The sequence below is a fragment of the Mustelus asterias genome, chromosome 1, assembly GCF_964213995.1.
Source record: "Mustelus asterias chromosome 1, sMusAst1.hap1.1, whole genome shotgun sequence".
Lineage (NCBI taxonomy): Eukaryota > Metazoa > Chordata > Chondrichthyes > Carcharhiniformes > Triakidae > Mustelus > Mustelus asterias.
In genome coordinates, this window is record NC_135801.1 from 188,615,917 (window position 1) to 188,643,321 (window position 27,405).

General features: G+C 46.4%; 1 protein-coding gene across 1 annotated transcript in view; it reads left to right on the top strand.

Annotated features, from left to right (window-relative positions):
- The window catches only part of LOC144500809 (dedicator of cytokinesis protein 2-like), a 1,379,043-nt gene that overhangs the window by 1,005,029 nt on the left and 346,609 nt on the right, over positions 1-27,405 (top strand). Inside the window, exon 30 of the mRNA XM_078224279.1 lies at positions 25,864-25,942. Within this exon, the coding sequence (XP_078080405.1) occupies positions 25,864-25,942 (79 nt within the window). The remainder of the gene's footprint in view (positions 1-25,863; positions 25,943-27,405) is intronic.

Below are 27,405 nucleotides of genomic sequence, written 5' to 3' on the forward strand. Positions count from 1 at the left end.
TTATGGTCTTATGGACTGAAGTACAGCAACTGCGATTAGCACTGCGATGAGCAACTGTGGCTCGCAGTGCTGCCTCACAGCACCTGGGACCCGGGGTTCAATTCCAGCCTCGGTCATTATCTGTACGGAGTTTGCACGTTCTCCCCATGTCTGCGTGGGTTTCCTCCGAGTGCTCCAGTTTCCTCCCACATTCCAAAGATGTGCAGGTTAGGTGGATTGGCCACGCTAAATTGTACCTTAGTGTCAGGGGGACCAGCAGAGTAAATATGTGGGGTGATAGGGCCTGGGTGGGATTGTGGTCGGTGCAGACTCGATAGGCCGAATGGCCTCCTTCTGTACTGTAGCAATTCTATGATTCTAACTATTCTGCATGCAGAGAACAGACACAATTTTATCCACAGCCAGACAGCAGTAAGATGAATGGTTAATGCGTCAATTGTGATATTATTTCCGGAGGAATGTTGATCAGTATTCTGGCATTCGCCGTTGTACTCTGAATAGAACCATGTGAAGTTTAACATCCATCTGGGCTAACAGTGCCAACATATCGGAGCTCCAATTAGCTAGAAAGCTGGTACATCTGATATCACAGCTATCGAGCAGCACCACTTGTCAGACCAAATGATGGGAAGAAAGATGTGTTTCTATAATGCATTTGGTGACCTTACGTTGCTTAACATGAAATGCATTTGCAGTGTCATCACGGTTGCAAGGTAACAGCACAGTGATTACCACTGCTTCCTCACAGCGCCAGGGACCCGGGTTCAATTCCAGCCTCGGTCACTGTCTGTGTGTGGAGTCTGCACGTTCTCCCCATATCTGCGTGGGTTTCCTCCAGGTGCTCCGGTTTCCTTCCTTGATTATGCTGGCTGCTTTTCCGAGGCAGTGGGAAGTGTAGGCATAGTCACTGGATGGGAGGCTGGTTAGAGTGATATACTGGGCTACATTTACAACCATTTGTAGTTCCTTGTGGTCTTGGACAGAGCAGGAGCCATATCAAACGTGCAGGTTTGGTGGATTGGCCATGCTAAATTGACCCGAGTGTCAGGGGATTAGCAGGGTAAAATCTGTGGGGTTACAGGAATAGGGCCTGGATAGGATTGTAGTCAGGGTGTACTCGATGGGCCAAATGGCCTCTTCTGCACTGTAGGGATTCTATGATTCTATTAAGAAATCAGGCAGGGAAATAATCAGGATGTTGGCTGAGGGGTATTTATTGACCAGGAGATGTGCCCTGCTCTTCCTTGACTAGTGTCTGGGGGCAGACAGGGACCCGGTGTAACATTTCATCCTAAAGACAGCGCCTTCAGCAGTGCAGCACTCGCTCAGCACTGCACTGGACTGCCAGCCGAGACTTTGTGCTCAGGTATTTGGAAGGGTGAATGTGCTTCTTGCTGAGTGACGACTGACACTTACTGCAACTGTTATACCCTCAGGACACAGCTACTTGCTTCACTGTCAACTCAACCTGTGCAGTAATTGTTGTTATCTAGGCAATGACACCACCCATCTTGCCCAGAGTGAGGTCCCTCCTGATTCCGGCTTTGGGTGACCGTCTAGTGTGGAGTTTGCACGTTCTTCCCAAATCTGAGTGGGTTTTCTCCGGGTGCTCCGGTTTCTTCCCACACTCTGGATTGGCCATGCTAAACTGCCCCTTAGTATCCAGAATGTGTAGGTTAGTTGGATTAGCCATGATAACTGCGTGGGGTTGCCGGGACAGGGCGGAGGGGAAGGCCGGGATGCTATTTCAGAGAGTCAGTGCAGACTTGATGGACCAAATGGCCTCTTTCTTCATTTTATGTTTCAATCCGCAATCAGCTGAATGACAAATTAGCCTGGTTTTAGCAGTTGGTTAAGAGTTAACCAAGACTGGAGGAGAACTCCTTTGACTGTCTTTGAATGGTGCCAAAGGTAGTCGGCAAGTTAAAATACATAACATTGGAAGTGGCCAGGAGGTCAGTAAGTAATGTACTTTTTGCTTATTTCTTCATTTACAGCATCTGGGCATCCCTGACTAGGCCAACATTTATTGCCTATCCCAAATTGATCTTGAGAAGATACTGGTATGCCGTCTTTAGATTCAAATCCCAGTGGGGAAGCTGGTGGAATTTAAATTCAATTAATAAATCTGGAATTGAAAGCTAGTCTCAGTAATGATGACTACGAAGCTATCACCACTTGCTGTAAAAACCCATCTCGTTAGCTGATACAAAAACATCCCAAGATGCTTCAGAGAAATAATCAGAAATGTCTAGGCACCCAGATAAAGAAGCAGCTACTGGGACGGTGACAAAAAGCTTTGTCAAAGTATAATAAGTCTTTGGAGGCAGAATTCCCTTCACCACAATCCCTTTATTTACAAAATTGAACAGCAGTGCACAGAGTGCTAACAGTTAGCAGTCGACCTCTCGGGTGTCAGAGGAACTGACACTCCTCATTAAGTACAAGGCAAAGACTCCCTGATTGGCCCATTAATTGGATCCTTAATCAGGGAGCTCATACTCCAATAGGCCAACCTCAATGGCTTGATTGAAGTCATTACACAAAGAGTTTTAAGGAGGGTTCTTGCAGGAGGAGTAAGACATGGTGAGCTCGAGGGACAGCATTTAGAAGCATGAAATGTTGATGGTTGAAGGAACTGATTTTGATTTGATTTTTTAAATTTTATTTATTATTGCCACATGTATTAACATAGTGAAAAGTGTCGTTTTTTGCACGCTATACAGACAAAGCATACCGTTCATAGAGAAGGAAAGGAAAGGGTGCAGAATGCAGTGTTACAGTCGTAGCTAGGGTTTAGAGAAAGATCAACCTAATGCAAGGTAGGTCCATTCAAAAGTCTGACAGCAGCAGGGAAGAAGCTGTTCTTGAGTCGGTTGGTCCTTGACCTCTGACTTTTGTATATTTTTCGTGAAGGAAGAAGGTGGAAGAGAGAATGTCCGGAGTGCGTGGGGTCCTTAATTATGCTGGCTGCTTTGCCAAGGCAGCGGGAAGTGTAGACAGAGTCAATGGATGGGAGGCTGTTTTGCGTGATGGATTGGGCTACATTCACGACCTTTTGTTACAGACTAAAGAATCACACAGTGCAGAAGAGTCCTTTTGGCCCATTGAGTCTGCACTGACACCTGAGAAACACCTAACCTACCTACCTAATCCCATTTGCCAGCACTTGGCCCATAGCCCTGAATGTTATGTCATGCCAAGTGCTCGACCAGGTACTTTTTAAAGGATGTGAGGCAACCCGCCTCTACCACCCTCCCAGGCAGCACATTCCAGACCATCAGCACCCTCTGGATAAAAAACGTTTTTCCTCATATTACCCCCCAAACCTCCTGCCCCTCACCTTGAACCTATGTCCCCTCGTGACTAACCCTTCAACTAAGGGGAACAGCTGCTCCTTATCCACTCTGTCCATGCTCCTCATAATCTTGTACACCTCAATCAGGTCGCCCCTCAGTCTTCTCTGCTCCAATGAAAACAACCCAAGCCTGTCCAACCTCTCTTTGTGACTTAAATGTTCCATCCTAGGCAGTATCCTGGTGAATCTCCTCTGCACCCCCTCCAGCGCAATCACATCCTTCCTATAATGTGGCAACCAGAACTGCACACAGTACCCTATGGCCTCACCAAAGTTCTACACAACTCCGACATGACATCCCTGCTTTTGTAATCTATGCTTCAATTGATAAAGGCAAGTGTCCCCTATAGTGGCGGCACGGGGGCACAGTGGTTAACACTGCTGCCTCACAGCACCAGGGACCTGGGTTCGATTCCTGGCTTAGGTCACTGTCAGTGCAGGGTCTGCACATTCTCCCCGTGTCTACATGGGTTTCCTCCGGGTGCTCCAGTTTCTTCTCACAGTCCGAAAGACGTGCTGGTTAGGTGCATTAGCCATGCTAAATTCTCCCTCAATGTACCCGAACAGGCGCTGGAGTGTGGCGACTGGGGGATTTTCACAGTAACTTCATTGCAGTGTTAATGTAAGCTACTGGTGACAATAATAAAATAAACTTTAAATGTGTGGCCGCAAGAGGATATGAACACAAGGATGAGAGTTTGAATGATCTTAATCTGAAATTTAATTATGCATCACCTTGGATCAGTCAGGGGCATTCTTGTCGGTGAATTAGGAAGTTGTGAGCTGAGGTCTCACTTCAGTGCTTGAGAGAGTAATGTGGGCTGACGTTCCAGTGCATTGCTATCCCTTTGATGGTGGTGTCTTTCAGAGAATTCAGCTTTGCTTGCTGTGGGTACACAGGGCTAAACTGAGGTATTCTCAGATGAGTTTTATCAAGCTGTAGAGATAATAGACATCGCAGTCTGAGATACAAAGAATCACTTCAGCTGCTATTGTTGCAAAGGAATCCTCTTGACGGCGTACTGCTCAGATTCAATATGGGCAGACGAATTGAGAGAAGTCCCTGAACTTTGTAGTCATGGCTAATGCAATTTTGCTTTGTCCTTCTGTTATTTTTGGGATCGGGGGCAGAGTGGAAAGGTCATGTTTATTATGCATCCCAGGTGGCCCGGGGAAAGAGGTAGTGGGACTTCTCCTTGAACTATTGTGCTCCTTCTACTGATGATTATCCAGTGATGATATTAGACCTGTATTCTTTGACCTAACCGCAACATATGTCTGTGTCGGGATGGTGTCTGACTTGGTGAGGGAACTTGGCAGTGATAGTGTTCCCATGGCTTTGCTGCTCTTGTCTTTCTCAGCAGTAGAGGTCACACAAGAACGCGATGCTATTAAAGCAATCTTTGTGAGTGGCAGCAATACATAAATGCTTTAGCCACAGTAGCATCTGCCCCTCCAGTCCAACACTCACATCGATTCTGACTTCTTTGGGGCAGCACGGTGGCACAGTGGTTAGCACTGCTGCCTCACAGCACTGGGGCCTGGATTCAATTCCGGCCTCGGGTCACTGTCTGTGTGCAAAGAACAAAGAAAATTACAGCACAAGAACAGCCCCTTCGGCCCTCCAAGCTGCACCGACCATGCTGCCTGACTTGCTAAAACCCCCTACCCTTCCAGGGACATATCCCTCTATTCCCATCCTATTTGTCAAGATGCCCCTTAAAAGTCACTACCGTACCCGCTTCCACTACCTCTCCCGGCAACAAGTTCCAGGCACCCACCACCCTCTGTGTAAAAAATCTGCCTCGTACATCTCCTTTAAACCTTGCCCCTTGCTCCTTAAAGCTATGCCCCCTAGTGATTAACTCTTCCACCCTGGGAAAAAGCTTCTGACTATCCATTCTGTCCATGCCTCTCACAATCTTGTAGACTTCTATCAGGTTGCTCCTCAACCTCCATCATTCCGGTGAGAACAAACCAAGTTTCTCCAATCTCTCCTCATATCTAACACCCTCCATACCAGGCAACATGGTAAGGAGGGCATTAGATATGGTAATGTCTGGTAAATCTTTTCTGTACCCTCTCTAAAGCCTCTACATCCTTCGGGTAGTGTGGCAACCAGAATTGAACACTATATTCCAAGTGCAGTTTTCACGTTCTCCCTGTGTCCGTGTGGGTTTCCTCTGGGTGCTCCGGTTTCCTCCCACAATCCAAAGATATGCTGATTCGGTGGATTGGCCATGAAAAATTATCCCTTCGTGTCAAGGGGATTAACAGGGCAAAAAATAGGGGTTACGGGGATAGGGCCTGTTATACAGCTTTAGTTTAAACACTTTCCAAGTATTCCAATTGAATGAGACAAGCAAGGATAATAATTCAGTTATTTATTTATTTAACACTTCTTGTACCAATTTAAACATAAACAGTTGCAACACATTAACTCTTTACTGAGCTTTAACTTTAACTGAACATCAACTTTAACCAAACATCAACTTTAACTATTTAACTGAAAATAGATACTACCGAGTTTAGGAAACCCTTGACCAAGAAATATCCTCGATGTAGAATCTATCTTCTTCTTCCCTGAAGCATCCTTCAGGGTATAGGCTTCTTCTTGGGATGGTTGATCTCATTGCGTTATTGCTGCCAAACAAAGGACTCACATGTCTTTTTATCCACAATTCTCTACTTGTTTCCAAAAGATTCGCTGTCATCCAGCCAATTGTCCAACCAGACTCCAATCACATGGCTCGAACATCCAGTGAAATTACTTTTGAACAATGCCATTACACTTATTTCAAACTGCATACTCCATACATATAAAAGCCATAAAAATCAGAGACACAATGTCTGGGTCAATGTAAACAACTTCCCTGATCTGACCAACACAGGGAGCTTCAGATCACAGCTCCCAGACCAGAACGTCTTTACGACCGGCATCTGGTTTTAATCTATAAGTTGACCAAAATTCCCAGCATGCTTCACTCTCAGCCAGAAGAGCCATTTTAAAGCCACTACTGCCATTATTGTTGTTAAGTCATCGTTGTAGCTGTTCTTTCTCTGTCCAAAGGCCCTGGGAGGGGATTGTTGTCGGTGCAGGCTCGATGGGCCAAATGGCCTCCCTCTGTACTGTAGTGTTTCTATTTCTATGATTCCTAGAAGCTAGCCCCAAGCCTCTGACAAGGCCAGGCCTGGTCTGATGCCCCACCCCAGATCCTACCCACTTAACCTTATTTCAAACCTAAGAGATTTGAATAGGCTGAGTGAGTGGGCGAGGATCTGGCAGATGGAGCATAACGTTGGCAAATGCGAGCTTATTCACTTTGGAAGAAATAATAGCAAATTGGATTATTATTTAAATGGAAAAAAATTACAACATGCTACTGTGCAAAGGGACCTGGGGATCCTTGCGCATGAGTCGCAAAAACTCAGTCTGCAAGTACAACAGGTAATCAAGAAGGCAAATGGGATGTTGGCATTTATCGCGAGGGGGATAGAATATAAAAGCTGAGAAGTCTTGCTGCATCTGTACAAGGCATTAGTGAGGCCGCAGCTGGAATACTGTGTGCAGTTTTGGTCCCCTTACTTGCGAAAGGATATATTGGCCTTGGAGGGAGTGCAGAGAAGGTTCACCAGGTTGATACCGGAGATGAGGGGTGTAGATTATGAGGAGAGATTGAGCAGATTAGGTTTGTACTCGTTGGACTTTAGAAGGATGAGGGGTGATCTTATAGAGACATATAAGATAATGAAGGGGCTGGATAGGGTAGAAGTGGAGAGATTCTTTCCACTTAGAACGGAAACCAGAACTAGAGGGCACAGCCTCAAAATAAAGGGGGGTCAGTTTAGGACAGAGTTGAGGAGGAACTTCTTCTCTCAGAGGGTGGTGAATCTCTGGAATTCTCTGCCCACTGAAGTGGTGGAGGCTACCTCGTTGAATATGTTTAAGTCACGGATAGATGGATTTCTGATCGGTAGGGGAATTAAGGGTTATGGGGAGCAGGCGGGTAAGTGGAACTGATTCACTTCAGGTCAGCCATGATCTTATTGAATGGCGGGGCAGGCTCGAGGGACTAGATGGCCTACTCCTGCTCCTATTTCTTATGTCCTTATGTTCTTATACACTTACCTTTTCCCTGGCTTGTTGAAGACCTTTGCACTTAGTTGAACCTTCACCCTCACGTGGTTTACAGCAACTGGTGAAGTATAAGTGCGGGTGTGGCGTATTACCTGCATCTGAGGTGTGTGTGAGTGTTTGTGTGTGAGAGTGTTTGTGTGTGTGTGGGTGAGAGTGTGTGTGTGTGGGTGAGAGTGTTTGTGTGGGTGAGAGTGCTTGTGTGTGTGTGGGGAGAGTGTTTGTGTGTGAGGGTGTTTGTGTGAGGATGTTTGTGTGAGGGTGTTTGTGTGTGTGTGAGGGTGTTTGTGTATGTGTGAGGGTATTTGTGTGTGTGTGGGTGTTTGTGTGTGTGGGTGTTTGTGTGTGTGTGTGGGTGTTTGTGTGTGTGTGTGGGTGTTTGTGTGTGTGTGTGAGGGTGTTTGTGTGTGTGTGTGAGGGTGTTTGTGTGTGTGTGTGAGGGTGTTTGTGTGTGTGTGTGAGGGTGTTTGTGTGTGTGTGTGAGGGTGTTTGTGTGAGGGTGTGTGAGGGTGTGTGTGAGGGTGTTTGTGTGTGTGTGTGAGGGTGTTTGTGTGTGTGTGTGAGGGTGTTTGTGTGTGTGTGTGAGGGTGTTTGTGTGTGTGTGTGAGGGTGTTTGTGTGTGTGTGTGAGGGTGTTTGTGTGTGTGTGAGGGTGTTTGTGTGTGTGTGAGGGTGTTTGTGTGTGTGTGTGAGGGTGTTTGTGTGTGTGTGTGAGGGTGTTTGTGTGTGTGTGTGAGGGTGTTTGTGTGTGTGTGTGAGGGTGTTTGTGTGTGTGTGTGAGGGTGTTTGTGTGTGTGTGTGAGGGTGTTTGTGTGTGTGTGTGAGGGTGTTTGTGTGTGTGTGTGAGGGTGTTTGTGTGTGTGTGTGAGGGTGTTTGTGTGTGTGTGTGAGGGTGTTTGTGTGTGTGTGTGAGGGTGTTTGTGTGTGTGAGTGTGTGGGTGTGAGAGTGTGTGGGTGTGAGAGTGTGTGGGTGTGAGAGTGTGTGGGTGTGAGAGTGTGTGGGTGTGAGAGTGTGTGGGTGTGAGAGTGTATAAATGCAAATTGTTGCTGCTGTGGAACCTTCCATACAAGATAAATCAGTGCAGAGTGCGGAGTGCTGGGAGCAAAGCACTTGAAAGTTTTCTCTTAAGCAAGCACAAATTCTGCGGTACGTCCAGTTCTGCTGGGAGTTATTCCTTTCAAGAACAAGCAAATTAACTCACTGCAAGTTCCAAATGTTCCTTCACACTTGCAATTGGTTATCACGACTCAGTATTAGCAGTGGGCTTCTGCATTTAGACTGAATGAACAGCAATCAGAAAAGCAAATGTTGGGTCATTTCAATAAGTTGATTTGATGGAGTTGGCGCAGAGGAGAACCTATTTTCTACGGTGGAAGATTCCAGAACAAGATGACATTCTCTTAAAGCTCGGCAACGTGATTGTATTCAGCACAAGCTCGTAGCCGTGCTTGGCAAGTGATGGCCTGAGACTCTTTGTACAGCTGTCCCTGTCCCTTTCTTTCAATGCACAGTTTACATTTAATTTGCAATGAATTTTCTTCCATTCTCGAGGGTTGTGAAGGATCTGAAGATAAATTAATTTTTGGCTCATTTGTTTATCCAGTTAACAGTGGACTTAAACTCGGAGTTGGCAGTTTCCATTATACTGAACACAACTGAATTCACTCCAATAATGACCAGTACATATCAAAACTGAAACCCATGGGCGGCACGGTAGCACAGTGGTTAGCACTGCTGCTTCACAGCTCCAGGGTCCCGGGTTCGATTCCCGGCTCGGGTCACTGTCTGTGTGGAGTTTGCACATTCTCCTCGTGTCTGCGTGGGTTTTCTCCGGGTGCTCTGGTTTCCTCCCACAGTCCAAAGATGTGTGGGTTAGGTTGATTGGCCAGGTTAAAAATTGCCCCTTAGAGTCCTGGGATGTGTAGGTTAGAGGGATTAGCGGGTAAATATGTGGGGGTAGGGCCTGGGTGGGATTGTGGTCGGTGCAGACTTGATGGGCTGAATGGCCTCCTTCTGCACTGTAGGGTTTCTATGATTTCATGCTATTGAATGTTTTATATCTCTGATCTATTTGATTTGATTTATTATTGTCACATGTATTAACATACAATGAAAAGCATTGTTTCTTGCGCGCTATACAGACAAAGCATACTGTTCATAGAGAAGGAAAGGAGAGAGTGCAGAATGTAATATTACAGTCACAGCTAGGGTGTAGAGAAAGATCAACTTAATGCAAGGTAATTCCATTCAAAAGTCTCGATGGCAGCAGGGAAGAAGCTGTTCTTGAGTTGGTCGGTACGTGACCTCAGACTTTCGTATCTTTTTCCTGAAGGAAGAAGGTGGAAGAGAGAATGTCCGGTGTGTGTGGAGTCCTTAATTATGCTGGCTGCTTTGCCGAGGCAGCGGGAAGTGCAGACTGAGTCAATGGATGGGAGGCTGATTTGCGTGATGGATTGGGCTACATTCACAACCTTTTGTAGTTCCTTGTGGTCTTGGGCAGAGCAGGAGCCATAGCAAGCTGTGATATAACCAGAAAGAATGCTTTTGATGGTGCATCTGTAAAAGTTGGTGAGAGTCGTAGCTGACATGCCAAATTTCCTTAGTCTTCTGAGAAAGTAGAGGCGTTGGTGGGCTCTCTTAACTATAGCGTCGGCATGGGGGGACCAGGACAGGTTGTTGGTGATCTGGACACCAAAAAACATGAAGCTCTCGACCCTTTCTATCTACTGGTTATGATGTGGAGATGCAGGCGTTAGACTGGGGTGGGCACAGTCAGAAGTCTCACAACACCAGGTTAAAGTTCAACAGGTTTATTTGGAATCACGAGCTTTCGGAGCGCTGCTCCTTTCTCAGGTGAGTGCGTGATCTGATTCCTCACCTAAGAACGGAGCACCGTTCCGAAAGCTCATGATTCCAAATAAACCTGTTGGACTTTAACTTGGTGTTGTGAGACTCCTTACTGTATCTTTTGACTTTTGATTTTTTATTGTCAAATGTACTGGGATACAGTGAAAAGCACTGTTTCTTGCACGCTATACAGGCAAAACATACCGTTCATAGAGTACATAGGGGAGAAGGAAAGGAGAGGGTGCCGAATATAGTGTTGCAGTTTGATTTGATTTGATTTATTATTGTCACATGTATTCGTACACAGTGAAAAGTATTGTTTCTTGGACGCTATACAGACAAAGCATATCATATACAGAGAAGGAAAGGAGAGGGTGTAGAATAAAGGGTTGCATTTACAGTTAGGGTGAAGAGAAAAAACAGCTTAATGTATGATCGGTCCATTTAGAAGTCTGATGTCAGCAGGGAAGAAGCTGATCTTGAGTCGGTTGGTACGTGACCTCAGACTTTTGTATTTTTTCCCCCAGCGGAAGAAGGTGGAAGAGAGAATGTCCGGGGTGTGGGATCCTTGATTATGTTGGCTGCTTTTCCAAGGCAGCGGGGAGTGAAGACAGAGTCAACGGATGGGAGGCTGGTTTGCGTGATGGATTGGGCTTCATTCGATCACGACTCCTTTTAGTTTCTTGCAGCCTTGGACAGAGCAGGAGCCATAGCAAGCTGTGAGACATCCAGAAAGTGTGTTTTCTGTGGTGCCTCTGTAAAAGTTGAAGCACGAGGCAAGGCAATATAAACTGAATAGTGCAATGTTAAAGGTAATGCAGGAAAAGAGACACCTGGGGTGTATATATCGGAAGGTGCTAGGACAAGTCGAGAAGGCAGATGGGATTCTTGACTGCATTGATAGATGAAGAGTACAAAAGCAAGGAAATGCAAAAATAAAAACAGAAAATGTTGGACACGCTCAGCAGATCTGAGAAAAAGAAAATTAACATTTCAGGTGTGTGACCTTTCATCAAATTGTGCTATAAATTTATGGAACTCTGTTTTGGCCTCAACTGGAGCATTGGGTCCAACTCTTTTTATACATTCATGGGACATGGGTGTCGCTGGCTGGCCAGCATTTATTGCCCTTCCCAGTTGCCCTTGGAGGGAAGTTGAGACATTGCTGTGGCTCTAGAGTCACATGTAGGCCAGACTAGGTAAGTATGGTAGATTTCCTTCCCTAAAGGGCATTAGTGAACCAGATGGGTTTTTCCGACAATCGACAATGGTTTCATTGTCATCAGTCGATTCTTAATTCCAGATATTTTTTGTGGAATTCAAATTCCACCAGCTGCCGTGGTGGGATTTGAACCCAGGTCCCCAGAACATTAGCTGAGTTTCAGAATTAATAGTCTATCAATAACACCATTCGACCATTGCCTCCCCAGTTCTGGGCATCCCACTTAGGAAGGATGTAAAGGCTTTGGAGGGGGTGCAAAAAATATTTACAAGAATAGTTCCAGGGATAAGGGGACTTCTGGGGAATAGATTAGAGAAGATGGGTTGTTCTCCTTGGGGGAGAACGTTGAGAGGAGTTTTGATGGAGGTGTTCAAAACCGTGAGGGGGCTTACCCATCTCTATGGAGTAGATAGAGAGAAACTGTTCCCATCGACAGCAGCATTGAGAATCAGACGACAACAGTTTAAATTGATTGGCATAATAATGAAAGTTAACATGAGGAGAAACATTACACAGCGAGTGGTTAGGATCTGGAATGGACTGCCTCAGTGTGGTGGAGACAGATTGAATAGTGATTTCCAAAAGGGAATGAGATCACAGAATCCCTAGAGTACAGAAGGGGGCCATTTGGCTCATCAAGTCTGCACCAACCACAATCCCTATTCCCGTAACCCTCATTTATCCTGCTAGACCCCCTGACATTAGGGTCAATTTAGCATGGCCAATCAACCTAACCTGCACATATTTGGACTGTGGGAGGAAACCGGAGCACCCGGAGGAAACCCACGCAGACACGGGGAGAATGTGCAAACTCCACACAGACAGTGACCTGAGGCCGGAATTGAACCCGGGTCCCTGGCACTGTGAGGCAGCAGTGCTAACCACTGTGCCATCATAGGAACTTGAAGGGAAAATATGTGAGGCTATTGGGAAAGGGCAGGGGAAGTGAGGCGAGTTGGACAGCTCTACCAATGAGTTGTGTTTTAACTGCCCTCTGAAATGGACTACCAACCGACTCAGTTGAATCAAAACTGGACCAAAACCTAGGAAAAGGAATGAGAAACCAGATAGATTACCCAGCACTGGAAATGACAACGGCAAACCCAGCCCTGTCGGCCCTGCAAAGTCCTCCTTTTTAATATCTGGGGGTTTGTGCCAAAATTGAAAGAGTGTCCCATATACTAGTCAAGAACAGCCTGACATAGTCATTCTCAAGGAATCATATCTTGCAGACAATGTCACAGACACTACCATCACTCTTCCTGAGCAGAGGGACCTGGGGGTCCTTGTGCACGAATCGCAAAAACTCAGTCTGCAGGTGCAGCAGGTGATCAAGAAGGCGAATGGAATGTTGGCCTTTATCACGCGGGGGATAGAATATAAAAGCAGGGAGGTCTTGCTGCAACTATACAAAGCACTGGTGAGGCCGCAACTGGAGTATTGTGTGCAGTTTTGCGAAAGGATATATTGGCCTTGGAGGGAGTGCAGAGAAGGTTCACCAGGTTGATACCAGAGATGAGGGGTGTAGCTTATGAGGAGAGATTGAACAGATTGGGTCTGTACTCGTTGGAGTTTAGAAGGCTGAGGGGTGATCTTATAGAGACATATAAGATAATGAAGGGGCTGGATAGGGTAGAGGTGGAGAGATTCTTTCCACTTAGAAGGGAAACCAGAACTAGAGGGCACAGCCTCAAAATAAGTGGGGGCCGGTTCAGAACAGAGTTGAGGGGGAACTTCTTCTCTCAGAGGGTAGTGAATCTCTGGAATTCTCTGCCCATTGAAGTGATGGAGGCTACCTCGTTGAATATGTTTAAATCACGGGTAGATAGATTTCTGATCGATAAGGGAATTAAGGGATATGGGGAGCAGGCGGGTAAGTGGAACTGATTCGCTTCAGATCAGCCATGATTTTGTTGAATGGCGGGGCAGGCCCGAGGGGCTAGATGGCCTACTCCTGCTCCTATTTCTTATGTTCCTATGTTCTTATGTCTGAGCCACGGGAAAGGAAACCTACTGCTGATTACCAGTTACCCATCAGATCATAAGATACAGGAGCAGAATTAGGCCATTCGGCCCATTGAGTCTGCTCTGCCATTCAATCATGGCTCACAGTTTCTCAACCCCATTTCCTGTCTTTTCCCCATAATCCCTCACCAATCAAGAACCTATCTATCTCTGTCATAAATACACTCAATGACCCAGCTTCCACAGCTTCCTGTGACAATGAAGTCCACAGATTCATCACCTCCTGGCCAAAGAAATTCCTCCTAATCACAGTTCTAAAGGGTCATCCCTTTACTCTGAGGCTGTGCCCTCGGATCCCAGTCTCTCCGACTAATGGAAACATCTTCCCCACGTCCACTCTATCCAGGTCTTTCATTATTCTGTACGTTTCAGTGAGATTCCCCCCTTATCCTTATAAACTCCATCGAGTACAGACCCAGAGTCCTCAGATGCTCCTCATACATCAAACCTTTCACTCCCGGGATCATTCCCGTGAATGGGAACATTACGGGATTATTCTCATCTCATGGGCAAGGAAAACTCCTGCTGATTACCAGTTACCCACCGCAACCCCCAGCTCCCCCAGTGCTCTCATGATGAATCAATACTCCGTCATGTTGAACACCGCTTGGAGGAAGAACTGAAGGCGGCAAGGGTGCAGAATGTAATCTGGGTGCGGGGGTCTTCAGTGTTCATCACCAAGAATGTCTCGCTAGCACCACCACAAACCGAGCTGGCCGGGTCCTAAAGGATATAGCTGCTAGACTGGGTCTGCGCAGGTGGTGAGGAAGCCAACAAGGGGGAATACCGTACTTGACCCCAACTTCACCAATGCATCTGTCCATGACAGTATTGGTAGGAGTGACCACCGCGCAGTCCTTATGGAGACAAAGTCCTGTCTTCACATTGAGGATGCCCTTCATTGTGTTGTGTGGCACTACCAACGTGCTTTATTAATTTATGGGCATCACTGGCTAGGCCAGCATTTCTTCCCCATCCCTGAATGAGATAGACTTCGAACAGATTTAGCTACTTCAAAACTGGGCATCCATGAGACGCTCTGGCCATCAGTAGCAGCACAACCACAATCTGTAACCTCGTGGCCAAGCATATCCCCCACGCTAACTATATCAGCAAGCCAGGTTCAATGAATCGTGCCGGAGGGCATGCTGGGAGCAACATTTGATTTTAGTTTGATTTGATTTATTATTGTCACATACATTAACATACAGTAAAAAGTATTGTTTCTTGCGTGCTATACAGACAAAGCATATCGTTCATAGAGAAGGAAAGGAGAGAGTGCAGAATGTAGTGTTACAGACATAGCTAGGGTGTAGGGAAAGATCAACTTAATGCAAGGCAAGTCCATTCAAAGTCTGGCAGCAGCAGGGAAGAAGCTGTTCTTGAGTCGGTTGGTACGTGAGCTCGGACTTTTGTATCTTTTTCCCGACAGAAGAAGGTGGAAGAGAGAATGTCTGGGGTGCGAGGGGTCCTTAATTATGCTGACTGCTTTGCCGAGGCAGCGGGAAGTGTAGACAGAGTCAATGGATGGGAGGCTGGTTCCAGGCATACCTAACAATGAGGAGTCATTTTCATTTCCAAACTCTCCATTCTTCTCATAGAACCATCAAATAGATACATCGCAGAAGGAGGCTATTTTTATTTTATTCTTTCCTGAGGACATGGGTGTCACTGGCTAGGCCAGCATATTTACTGCCCATCCCTGATCATGCTTGAGAAAATGATGGTGAGTCACGTTCTTGAACTGCTCTTTGTGGGAGAACGTGCAAACTCCACACAGTCACCGGAGGGCGGAATTGAACCCGGGTCCTGGTGCTGTGAGGCAGCAGTGCTAACCACTGTGCCACCGTGCCGCCCCATGTTGTTCTTTGTGGGAGCTTGCTATGTACAAATTGGTTGTGGGTCAAAACATACCACCTAGGCAGTCCTGTAATCATAAATGATGCTCCATAAATGCAACGTCTTTCTTTCATGATGGCAAGATAGCCTTGATCATCTGCATTTTAAGGACAGCACGGTGGCACAGTGGTTAGCACTGCTGCCTCACAGCACCAGGGACCTGGGTTTGATCCCGGCTCGGGTCACTGTCTGTGTGGAGTCTACACATTCTCCCCGTGTCTGCGTGGGTTTCCTCCGGGTGCTCCGGTTTCCTCCCACAATCCGAAGATGTGTGAGTTAGATTGATTGGCCATGCTAAAATTGACCCTTAGTATCAGGGGGATTAGCAGGGTAAATGTGAGGGGTTACAGGAGTAAGACCTGGGTGGGATTGTTGTCGGTGCAGGTGCGATGGGCTGAATGGCCTCCTTCTGCTCTGTCGGGATTGGTTGTAGGAATGAGTCTCAAGTAAGCCACTCATCATCTGACTATAAGTCATTTCAGTGAGATTTATTCCGACAATAGCATTGGAATATCCTGTTTTGGGGTGATTTGAATGTGAAGAAGTCTGGCGAGCTGTTTCTGTGCGATTCTATTTTCTTGACACCACTCTTGAGCATAAGGTGGTCGTGTGACATTGACTGAGTTGAACTCTCCACAGCTGCCAGCTGCTATCTTAAAGAAGTCACTGAAGTGTGATGTGAAGGGGCTGCTGTTCGCAGTTCTGTACTTTTTCATCTGCTGTGGCCGTCAGCCGAGTTCATATTTTTAATACATAATAGATGTTATTTGCTGTAGGAATGTAAATATTGGAGTTAAACCTCCAATATGGAAGAGTAGGACTTTGAAAAAATTAAACTCATTCTTGAATTGAGAGGGAGAAACACTTTGAATATCAGGGTCTGAATTCATGGTGGCGGGTCATTGGTTTTAACAACAACCTTTAATTTTCTTTTGCCCTTTGCCACATTTCTTCCCCTCCTGCTCCAGGGGGAACATCCTCTGTTCACCTTATGCTTTGAACATGCCCTAAAAAATCGACAGCACGCATCCGCAACACATCACAGAGACTCTGCAGTTTTCTATTCATCTTGGAGCTGAGACAAGGAATCATTTACCTGGCCATCAACATAGCTTGTTTGTGGACTTTTTTATAAACTCCCTTGCCGGGAACAGAAAGTTCTGAGTTCCTCCCACTCCACTCTGCTCTTCGGTGAGGGCGCCACGGTGGCACAGTGGTTAGCACTGCTGCCTCACAGCGCCAGGGACCCGGGTTCAATACCGGCCTTGGGTCACTGTCTGTGCGGAGTTTCCTTGTTCTCACCGTGTTGGCGTGGATTTCCTCCGGGTGCTCCGGTTTCCTTCCACAATCCAACGATGTGCGGGTTAGGTTGATTGGCCGTGCTAAAATGCGAATTAACAGGAAAACTATGTGGTGTTATAGGGATAGGGCCGGGGTGGGATTGTTGAAGGTGCAGGCACGATGGGCTGAATGGCCTCCTTCCTACACTCAAGGGATTCTATGATCCTATGACTGCGATTGATTTGGACTCAGGCCAAATGGCCTCCTTCTGTGAGTACATAACTTTATGGGGTGTTCTTACCATTGGGCCCCACCGGTCAATGGGTGGGGCGAGCTCGTAAGATTGTGCAAGAGCTAAGGAATCAGGTTGATGCTGATTTCTCGCCTCTCGTGACCTTACCGATACCTGACATCTGGCACGATCGGCCTTGTACCCATTTCCAGCGCAAGGCTGAATAATGTATTTAAGTATAATTAAATCTGTTTTCGCATTGAATTATCCGGGCTCACTTGCCTCTTTGGCCTCGCCGGGAGAGGTTTTCTGCAGTGAGGAAAATAGCTGGTCCCCAGCAACAGGAACCAGTCATGATCGCCTCGTCAGTAGAATTGGAGGCCATTGAGGCCCCCGGGAGGTCGGGGCAATGCGGTGGCCCCTGGGCATTGCCATCCTGGCACCTGGCACTGCCCACCAGGCACAGTGGCACTGCTCACCAGGCACTCTGGCACTGCCCACCAGGCACTCTGCAGTGCCAAGGGGGTGCAGGGCCTGCTGGGGGGTGGGGCCAGACCAGGGCAGATGGTCATAGGGAGGGACGATGGTGGACACCGTTCACTCTACATTGATACTGGTATGGGGAGGAAGGGGGACGATCGGGGTTGGCCATGGGGGGCAGTTGGGCAGCCAACTGTGGGGGGGGGGGGGGTGTTTAGCGGTCGATCATGGGGGGGATCAGGTGGTCAATGGCGGGGTGGGGAGGGGGTCAGTCTGGGTGGTAGGGGGTGTCGCAATAGGCTGCAGGCCCCAATGGTATCTGGGAGGGGGGTAGATATGTTTATGAGGCTGGTTGCTTTGTGGAGGCCCTGGAGACTAGCAGAAAGCAGTAGTGGCTGAGTGGCAGGTCTTGGCTATAGACCCCCACATGCCTCACCCCCCTCCCCCTAGAGGCAAGAAACCACCTCTGCTGTTTTTTCATGCACTGAGTGGGTAAGATAGCAGATTTAATCTTGCCCAAAAAAGCACATCTGAAACTCCCACGTTTTCCCGCCCATCCTGGACTTTGAATTTTTTTGGCAAGATCGTCCCCCACCATTTCCTAGGTCATAGAGATCACAGAATCCCTACAGTACAGAAGGAGGCCATTCAGCTCATCGAGCCTGCAGCGACCACAATCCCACCCAGGCCCTATCCCCATAACTCCATGTATTTATCCTGCTCGTCCCCCTGACACTAAGGGACAATTTAGCATGGCCAATCCACCTAACCCGGGTCTCTGGCACTGTGAGGCAGCAATGCTAACCACTGTGCCACCGTGCCGCCCATTTGTGTACAGGGACCCCAAAGTCTCATCGGACCTCCACACATTTCCACCCTTTTCTGTCACTGCTCTTCAGCCCCAATCAATCTCTGTCCTTCTCCCTCCTCCCTTTCCTTTTCATTCTTTACTACTGTCCTAACCCCATTGCCATATTTTTATTTCTTCACCTTGTGTTTCTCAAGTGGAGTTTTCTCACCCTATCCAAATTCTTTCCTTGCCAAGCTTTTGGTTTCCCTCATTCTCTCTGTCTTCTTTTGCCTTCCTTTCCCTGTCCTTCTCTCCTTTAGCTGTGGAATTCCTCCCTCCCAGAAGGAAAAGAAACAATAAGGAAATTTGGCATGTCAGTTACAACTCTTGCCAACTTTTACAGATGCACCATAGAAAGCATTCTTTCTGGTTGTATCACAGCTTGGTATGGCTCCTGCTCTGCCCAAGACCGCAAGGGACTACAAAAGTTCGTGAATGTAGCCCAATCCATCACACAAACCAGCCTCCCATCCATTGACTCTGTCTACACTTCCCGCTGCCCCGGCAAAGCAGCCAGCATAATTAAGGACCTCACGCACTCTGGACATTCTCTCTTCCACCTTCTTCTTTCGGGGAAAAGATACAAAAGTCTGAGGTCACATACCAACCTTCTCAAGAACAGCTTCTTCCCTGCTGCTGACAGACTTTTGAATGGACTTACCTTGCAATAAGTTGATCTTTCTCTACATCCTAGCTATGACTGTAACACTACATTCTTCACTCTCTCGTTTCCCTCTCTATGAACGGTATGCTTTGTCTGTATAGCTCGCAAGAAACAATACTTTTCACTATGTTAATACATGTGACAATAATAAATCAAATCAAGATCAAATCAATAAGAGGGGGAGATAAGAATACTAGTCTGAACTGACTTTAAATTTGAAATGGAGAAATGGGAATACTGGTCTCAACTATTTTTCCTTCTGGACTTTAACTATATAAGCTCTGACAGTCTCATGCCAGGCAAAGGTTAAGAAACTGCCACTGTAGATTCCTGTGCATTACCATTGTACGAACATTAGACGTACATTTAATTTGATATTAGGCGGACTGCTGCGAACAACAGTTTCAAATATTCCAGAAGGGAGAGACAGTTTGAGTTGATAATTCCAGGAACAATAGCCTGAGGGTGTGCAGTTGGCTGAAGGAACATGGCTTAAGACAACGCGTCTTCATTGAGTGTCTTTGTCAAAATATTTCTGCTTAATCTTCCTTCTGAGTGAAGCGCCCAGAGCAATTATTGCACACCCTGACGTCAGCACACAATCCACTTCTCCCAGATCCTCAATAATAGACTCCTGAAAGATATGTCAGCCGGATGATATTGTTTAAAGGTGTCGGGCGGCCATCTGGATTGCCAGTCACCATTACACAGTTACACAGAAACACAGAAACTAGAAGCAGGAGTAGGCCATTCGGCCTTGCGAGCCTGCTCCACCATTCATTTTGAGTTTCTGGATTAATTAATTCTGGCTGATCATCAAATTCAATATCCTGATCTTGCCTTTTCCCCATATCCCATGATCCCTTCAGGCCCTAGAGCTATATCTAATTTCTTCTTGAAATCAGAAATTTTGGCCTCAACTACATTCTGTGGTAGTGAATTCCACACATTCACCATCCTCTGGGTGAAGAAATTTCTCATCACCTCAGTTCTAAAAGGTTTACCCCTTATCCTCAAACTATGGCCCCTAGTTCTGGACTCCCCCACCATCGGGAACGTTCTTTCTGAATCTATCCTGTCTCACCCTGTTGTCTGGATTGAGTGGCATGCCTTATGGGGATAGGCTGAGGGAGCTCGGTCTTTTCTCCTTGGAGAGATGTAGGATGAGAGGAGGCCTAATAGAGGTATATAAGATGTTGAGAGGCATAGATCGGGTGGACTCTCAGAGGCTTTTTCCCAGGGTGGAAATGGCTGCTACGAGAGGACACAGGTTTAAGGTGGTGGGGGGTAGGTACAGGGGAAATGTTAGGGGGAAGTTTTTCACACAGAGGGTGGTGGGCGAGTGGAATTGGCTGCCGTCAGTGGTGGTGGAGGCAAACTCAATAGGGTCTTTTAAGAGACTCCTGGATGAGTACATGGGACTTAATAAGATGGAGGGTTATAGGTAGGCCTAAAAGGTAGGGATATGTTCGGCACAACTTGTGGGGCCGAAAGGCCTGTTTTTGTGCTGTAGTTTTCTATGTTTCTATGTTTCTAACCCTGTTAGAATTTTATAAGTTTCTATGAGATCCCCTCTCAGTCTTCTAAACACCAGTGAGTATAATCCTAACAGACTTAATATCTCCTCAGATGACAGTTGATACTCATTTCATAAGCAGATTATTTACATTTCTGAAGGCTGACGCAAAGCAATGCATTACTGAGGGAGCATCACATCATCAAAGGCGGAGTGCGATCGGGGAGGCGATGGCCAAGTGGTATTACTGCTCGACCATTAAATTCGGAAACTCAGCTAACATCCTGGGGTTCGAATCCCACCACAGCAGATGGTGGAATTTGAATTCAATAAAAAATATCTGGAATTAAAAATGACCATGAAACCATTGTCGGTAATACCCATCTGGTTCACTCACGTCCTTTCGGGAAGGAAATCTGCCATCCTTCGCCGGTCTGGCCTACATGTGACTCCGGATCCACAGTGATGTGGACAACTCTCAACTGTCCTCTGAATTGATCTAGCAGGCCATCCAGTTCAAGGGCAATTAGGCCTGGGCAATAAACGCTGGCCCAGCCAGCGACGCCCATGACCCACAAATGATTAAAAAATACATCATCTCAGTTGGGCAGAAGCAATTTCAAGGTTAGGAGGGCTCTCCCGGGATTTCCAACTGACTGTTATTTACTCAACCAATGCCAGCAAAACAGACCAACTGGCCAGTCATTTCTTTCCCTATTTCGTTGGACCTTGTTGTGGACAGATTTGACCCTGTTTCCCAAATAAAGACCATGACCACACTGCAAAGGTACTGAAGTTACCTTGCTCTCCTGACAGCTTCAGCATCTCCCACTCTCTTTAAACTTCAACTCGTCTGAATTTTTCAATAATAGACTCCTGAATGATACGTCAGCCGGATTATATTGTTAAAAGGTGTCGGGCGGCCATCTGGATTGCCAGTCACCATTACACAGTTACACAGAAACTAGAAGCAGGAGTAGGCCACATTCTAGCTCACCTGATGAAGGAGCAGCGCTCCGAAAGCTCATGATTCCAAATAAACCTGTTGGACTTTAACCTGGTGTTGTGAGACTTCTTATTCTGGAGACATATGTAGGCCAGACCAGGATGACAGATTTCCTTCCCTCAAGGACATTAGCGAACCAGATGGGTTTTTCTGTCAATTGGCAATGGTTTCATGGTCGTCAGTAAATTCTTAATTCTAGATTTTAAAAATTAAATTCAAATTCCACCATCTGGCGTGGCGGGATTCGAACCCCGGGTCCCCAAAACATTAGCTGAGTTTCTGGATTAATAGCCTGGCGATAATACCACTCGGCCATTGTCTGCCGTTTGTCCATGTCTCACTGGGGATTTTTGCTGCTCATGTTGGATACAGGAGAACAATGTGGAAACAATTCTGTTCCCGACCACTGGCACCCGCTCATGTCGGAGAACTCACAGGAACAGCTTCTAGGAAAGCAATAAAGAAATTGAAAATCAGATCACATCTGCACTCACAATATTGACCCACAAGCTTTCACATGACATTAAATAGTCCCGAAGAGGTTTCTGCTGCCTTAATGTATACCAAATATTCCAATGTTTAAGGGAAGCGAGGCTTGATAATTAAATCATACGTTTCAATTTGAAATCAGGTCATGTGCCTACAGGCTTTGAAAGAACAGAAACCATTAAGCCAATTTGCAGTTTGGACAAGCAAATGCCTCTGTACACCAGCGTACAGGTTAGACAATGAATTCCTCAATTAGAAGGGATGTGCAGTGCGGCGGTGTGTAACAGTTCACTCAGGGGATCTGCGTTGTTGTGGCAACATGCACTTTTACACGCATGTTGTAGTCTGGAGCTATGGATATAGATAGTGAAGTCATCAATGTCCTTTCCACCACATGCTCGACCTGGAATCTCTCCCGCTCTAACCGCCTAGCATCGGCGCACATTTGAAAGATTTGCAGTTTGATATTGAACCAGTTTGGCAGCGCACACTTCCTTGACCACTAAGTCTTAGGGTTAGAGTTCATAGAAGTATCATAGAGTCCCTACAGCGCAGAAGGAGGCCATCCAGCCTATCGAGCCTGCACCGACAACAATCCCACCCGGGCAATATCCCCATAACCCCATGTATTTACCCTGACATTAAGGGGCAATTTAGCATGGTCAAACAACCTAACCCGCACATCTTTGGACTGTGGGAGGAAACCGGAGCACCCGGAGGAAACCCACGCAGACACGGGGAGAACGTGCAGACTCCACAGAGACAGTGACTCAAGGCTGGAATTGGCCCCAGGTCCCTGGTGCTGTGAGGCAGCAGTGCTAACCACTGTTGAGTGTGCCTCTCAGTTGAGTACAGAACATCCGACGGCAGAGGTAAGGACACTGCCAAATGCATCACAAGACCTCAGGGAATGTTGACTACACAATCTGTATTGAGTGGAACAGTTGGGTGCTACAGTTAGCCTCAGTATCATTGGGGATGGGGCAGGGGAACCAGGGGAGTTTTTAATGAGTTGCCTTTGCTGATGGCCTCTGCAGGGATGAGAATATTGGGTGTGATGATACTGTGCTATAAATATATTTTATGTTTAAGGGGGGACTGCTTTAAGATTCAGGGGGCGATCTTATCAAAGAAATTCTAAGTCCCAAATGAGCGTGAAAATGGGAGAAGATTGTGCGTTTTTGGGGGCATCTTAAAAATCGAATCTTACCTGACTCTGGCAAAAAATCTTGGCAAACTTGAAATTTTCCAGCAGGGGGAGTGGGCGGGGCCTAGATTACCTGAAAGCTGGCTGATAAGAGCAGAGGGCGCCATTGCGCATGTGCAGATTTGTGTGCTCTGAGAGCACAGGATTCTGTCACTGCCACTACTCCTATCAGCCGGCTTTCTGACTGATTTCCCCCCCTCCCCCACCCTGTCCACAATATTGCAGGGCTCCGTGGCTAATCGCCCCCTTCCCCCACAGACCGGTTTCTGGGTGCGAGGCTGATCTGGCCGGATATCTGATGCCGGTAAGAGGGCGATAGGCGAGAAATCAGGCGCGAACCTAATTTCCTGGCTCTCTCGCGATCTTAGCGGCTCACCCCGCCCATCGGCTGGCGGAGCGCAATGTTAAGATTGCCGCCTCAGTGTTTTTGGTACAAACAGTTGGTTTGTCTGGAAGGAATACAGATGCTGGGAAAATGGGATAATTACTCATTCTCTGTTCAAGACAGCAGAAAAACTACAAAGAGTCGTGAACGAAAGCCCAGTCCACTATGCAAAGCAGCCTCCAATCCATTGACTCTGTCTACACTTCCTGCTGCCTCGGAGGCTGAGGGGAGACCTGTTAGAGGTCTAAAACATTATGAGAGGCATAGACAGGGTAGATAATCAGAGGCTTTTTCCAAGGGTGGAAGTTTCAATTTCAAGGGGGCACAGGTTCAAGTTGAGAGGGGCAAAGTTTAAGGCAGATGTGTGGGGAAGTTTTTCACGCAGAGAGTGAAGGGTGCCTGGAACACGCTGTCAGAGGAGGTGGTGGAAGCAGGCACATTAGCAACATTTAAGAGGCATCCAGATGGGTACATGAGTGGGGAGGAAATAGAGGGATACGGACCGAGTAAGGGCAGAAGTTTTTTTTAGCTTAATTAGGGCATCATGATTGGCACAGGCTTGGAGGGTCAAAGGGCCTGCTCCTGTGCTGTACTTTTCTTTGCTCTTTGTTTTAAATCTCTCTACCTTTCTTTCCCCCTGTGAAATGCTCCTTAAAACCTGTGTCTTTTAATAAACTTCCAGCCATCTGCTCTAATATATCCTTATGTAGATTGACGACATATTTTATAATGCCTCTATGGAGTGCTTTAGAAAGTGTTTGCTGTTAAAGCTGAAGGTTCCTGTGTTTATTCTGCTTAGCGCTTCAGTTTTTTTCCCCTTTGGCGCTTGTTGTCACATTGTCCTCTGTGAGATGTGATGATCACATCAGGGGGATTGACTGAGAGGAGTTCCTATGCCCACGGAGTGTAGGAGCGGCATTAACATGATCAGATCTGATAATTAACACAGGGCGCTTCAGCGGATCCTGTCATTTCAGCTGTGCGTACAAGCTAATTCAGCTGTGTCACACCATGTGGCACTGTGTGAGCTCAGTGACGCTATCAACACTCTCTGTTCAAACAAAGGTATTCTCAGAGTAAAGAGACTCAAGCAACAGATTGTTTGATATCAACCAAGAATTATTCTTTTAATTATGGGGTTCTGCGTGTAATGTTTAATTTAATCCGCGTGTTCCCCGGGGTAATGTACTCAGCCTACTCATCTTCAGCTGCTTCATCACCTTCCCTCCATCGTGACGTGGGGATATTTGTTTGTTTTTTATTGGTGTCACAAATAGGCTCACATTAACACTGCAACAAAGTTACTGTGAAAATCCCCTAGTTGCCACACTCAGGCGCCTCTTTGGGTACACCGAGGGAGAATTTAGCATGGCCAATGCTCCTAACCATCACGTCTTTTGGACCTGGAGGAACCCCATGCAGACACGGGGGGAATGTGCAAACTCCATACAGTAAGGAGTCTAACAACACCAGGTTAAAGTCCAACAGGTTTATTTGGTAGCAAACGCCACTAGCTTTTGGAGTGCTGCTCCTTCGTCAGGTGAGTGGCAGATCTCCCACTCAGACAAGCGAGAGAAATAGGAATATTTGTTGGCCATTCAGCCCCTCTAGCCTCTTCTGCTATCTCATTAGATCATTCCATTCCCTCAACTCCATTTATTCACCTTTTCTCCACATCCCCTGATACCTTTACTTAACAAAAAAGCAATCAATCTCAGTCTTGAAGATTTCAAATGTCTGCAGGGGCATTTCTGGAAGTGGTGTGGAGAATTGTTTCCTGATTTCACTCCTGAATAGTTTCACTCTAATTATAGGATTATGAGGCCTTGTTTCCACCACAAAAAGAAAGAGTTTCTCTGCATCCGCACTTTTATCAGTTTAAACATCTCAATTACATTGCCCCTCAATCTTCTGTGGCCAAGATCCTGGAACCTCTTTGAAGCTCTTGAGCCCCTGTTTACATTGTGTTACATCTACACTATACCCCTCTAGGACCAATCCAAAAGTGCTCAGAACTGAATGCAATGCTCCAGATGGAGACTGATCTGGGCTCCACTCAACTGAAACATCCCTCCACTTTATATTTCAGCCCCCTTGAGATAAAGGGCAAACATTCCATTAGCCTTCTTGATTGCTTTTCGTACCTCTGCCTGTAACATAAACCGCTCTTTTCTCCTTTTCACACACTCAATTCACTTCAGGGTCTCCCGTTGTTGCTCAAGTCCAGGATATTTTTGGTCATGAATTATCCGTTCTTTTCTCCGCAGGGTTTTCCTCCGTGCCATCAACCAGTATGCAGAGACGTTGAATAAAATGTTTTTGAACAGCATGAGCTTTGAGCTGCAGGTACGTTCAGATGGAACAAACAGATTCACAGGCGGAACGAGGGGGAATGCACACTTAACACAAGCTTTACACAGGGCAGGCCTGTCAGCAGCTTCACCTTACTGCTCACTAATTAAAAAGGCAGCATTGCCTGGTAAATTGCAGGCCAGTTTTTAAAGTGTGTGTGTGTGGTGTGTGTGGTGTGTGTGTATGTGTGTGTATGTGCGTGCGCATGTATGTGTGTGTGTGAACATGTGTGCGTGTGTGTGTGCACAGTGTGTGTGAGAGTGTGCGTGTGTGTGTGTTTATGTGTATGCAGGTGAGTGTGTGTGTGTGTGTATTCGTGCAGGTGAGTGTGTGTGGGTATGTGTATGCAGGTGAGAGTGTGTGTGTGTCTGTGTGTGTGTGTGTGTGCGTATTCGTGCAGGTGAGTGTGTGTGTATTCGTGCAGGTGAGTGTGTGTGTATTCGTTCAGGTGAGTGTGTGTGTGTGTATTCGTGCAGGTGAGTGTGCATGTGTGTGTGCCAGTGTGTGTGTATTGTTGCGTGGCTGGATGGAGTAATTGTAAATTGTGAGGCAGAAAGTTAGAATTTGGTGTTTGTAAAATTGTACAATGCTGGGGGGGAAGTCATTTGCGTGGTCCCATTAAAAGGTGGTGCTTTTTCTGTGCGTGGAGATTTTTAAAATGCAAGTACACAGAGGGCCCAAACTGAAACATTTGTATCGAAAGGCCAAGCAGCAGTGTTACCAAGACAACAGGCTTTTGAATTTAGCCAATCAATTTGAATCAGACACTTAGATACCAACAACCAATTAAATTTAAATCTGATGGTTTTGACACAACCTAGGACCAATCCTATTGTGGGAAATATTGATATGTCATCAGGGGTATAAAAGAATGGGGCAGTGGGACAAAGAGGAGAGAGAAACTGCCACCTGCCCGGGATAACAGATCTCAGCTCTCATAGCTTCATCTATGTTCAGAGAAAGCACAATCGAGGTAGTAAAGGTACCAAAGAAGAAAGAAGTCCCAGACAGAAGAATCAACAGAGAAGGCTCAGAATATTCCGGAAGACACCAAAACTGGTGGTAATTTTGAGTGACTAAATTCTACCTTGTTAATGAGTGGGAATTGTATTTATTTGAATAGCGTACCATTGGAATATTGCTTTATTTGGGAATAGTTAATAGTTAGAAGGGATTTATTTGGTTTGTTAATAGTTTGGTTAATTTGTTCACTGTTAGTTAGATAATAAATTGTTACGTGTTGACTTTAGAGTGAGTGTCGGGGATTGATTTTGTATTTAACCACGAGAGGTTGCTGAAGAGCAGGCCACACCACTTCACACACACTTTTTACAGATTATATATTCTGGTCACCCTATTATAGAAAGGACATTATTAAACAGAAAGAGTACAGAAAAGATTTACTAGAATGCTACTGGGACTTGACTGATTGAGTGATAAGGAGAGGCTGAATAGGC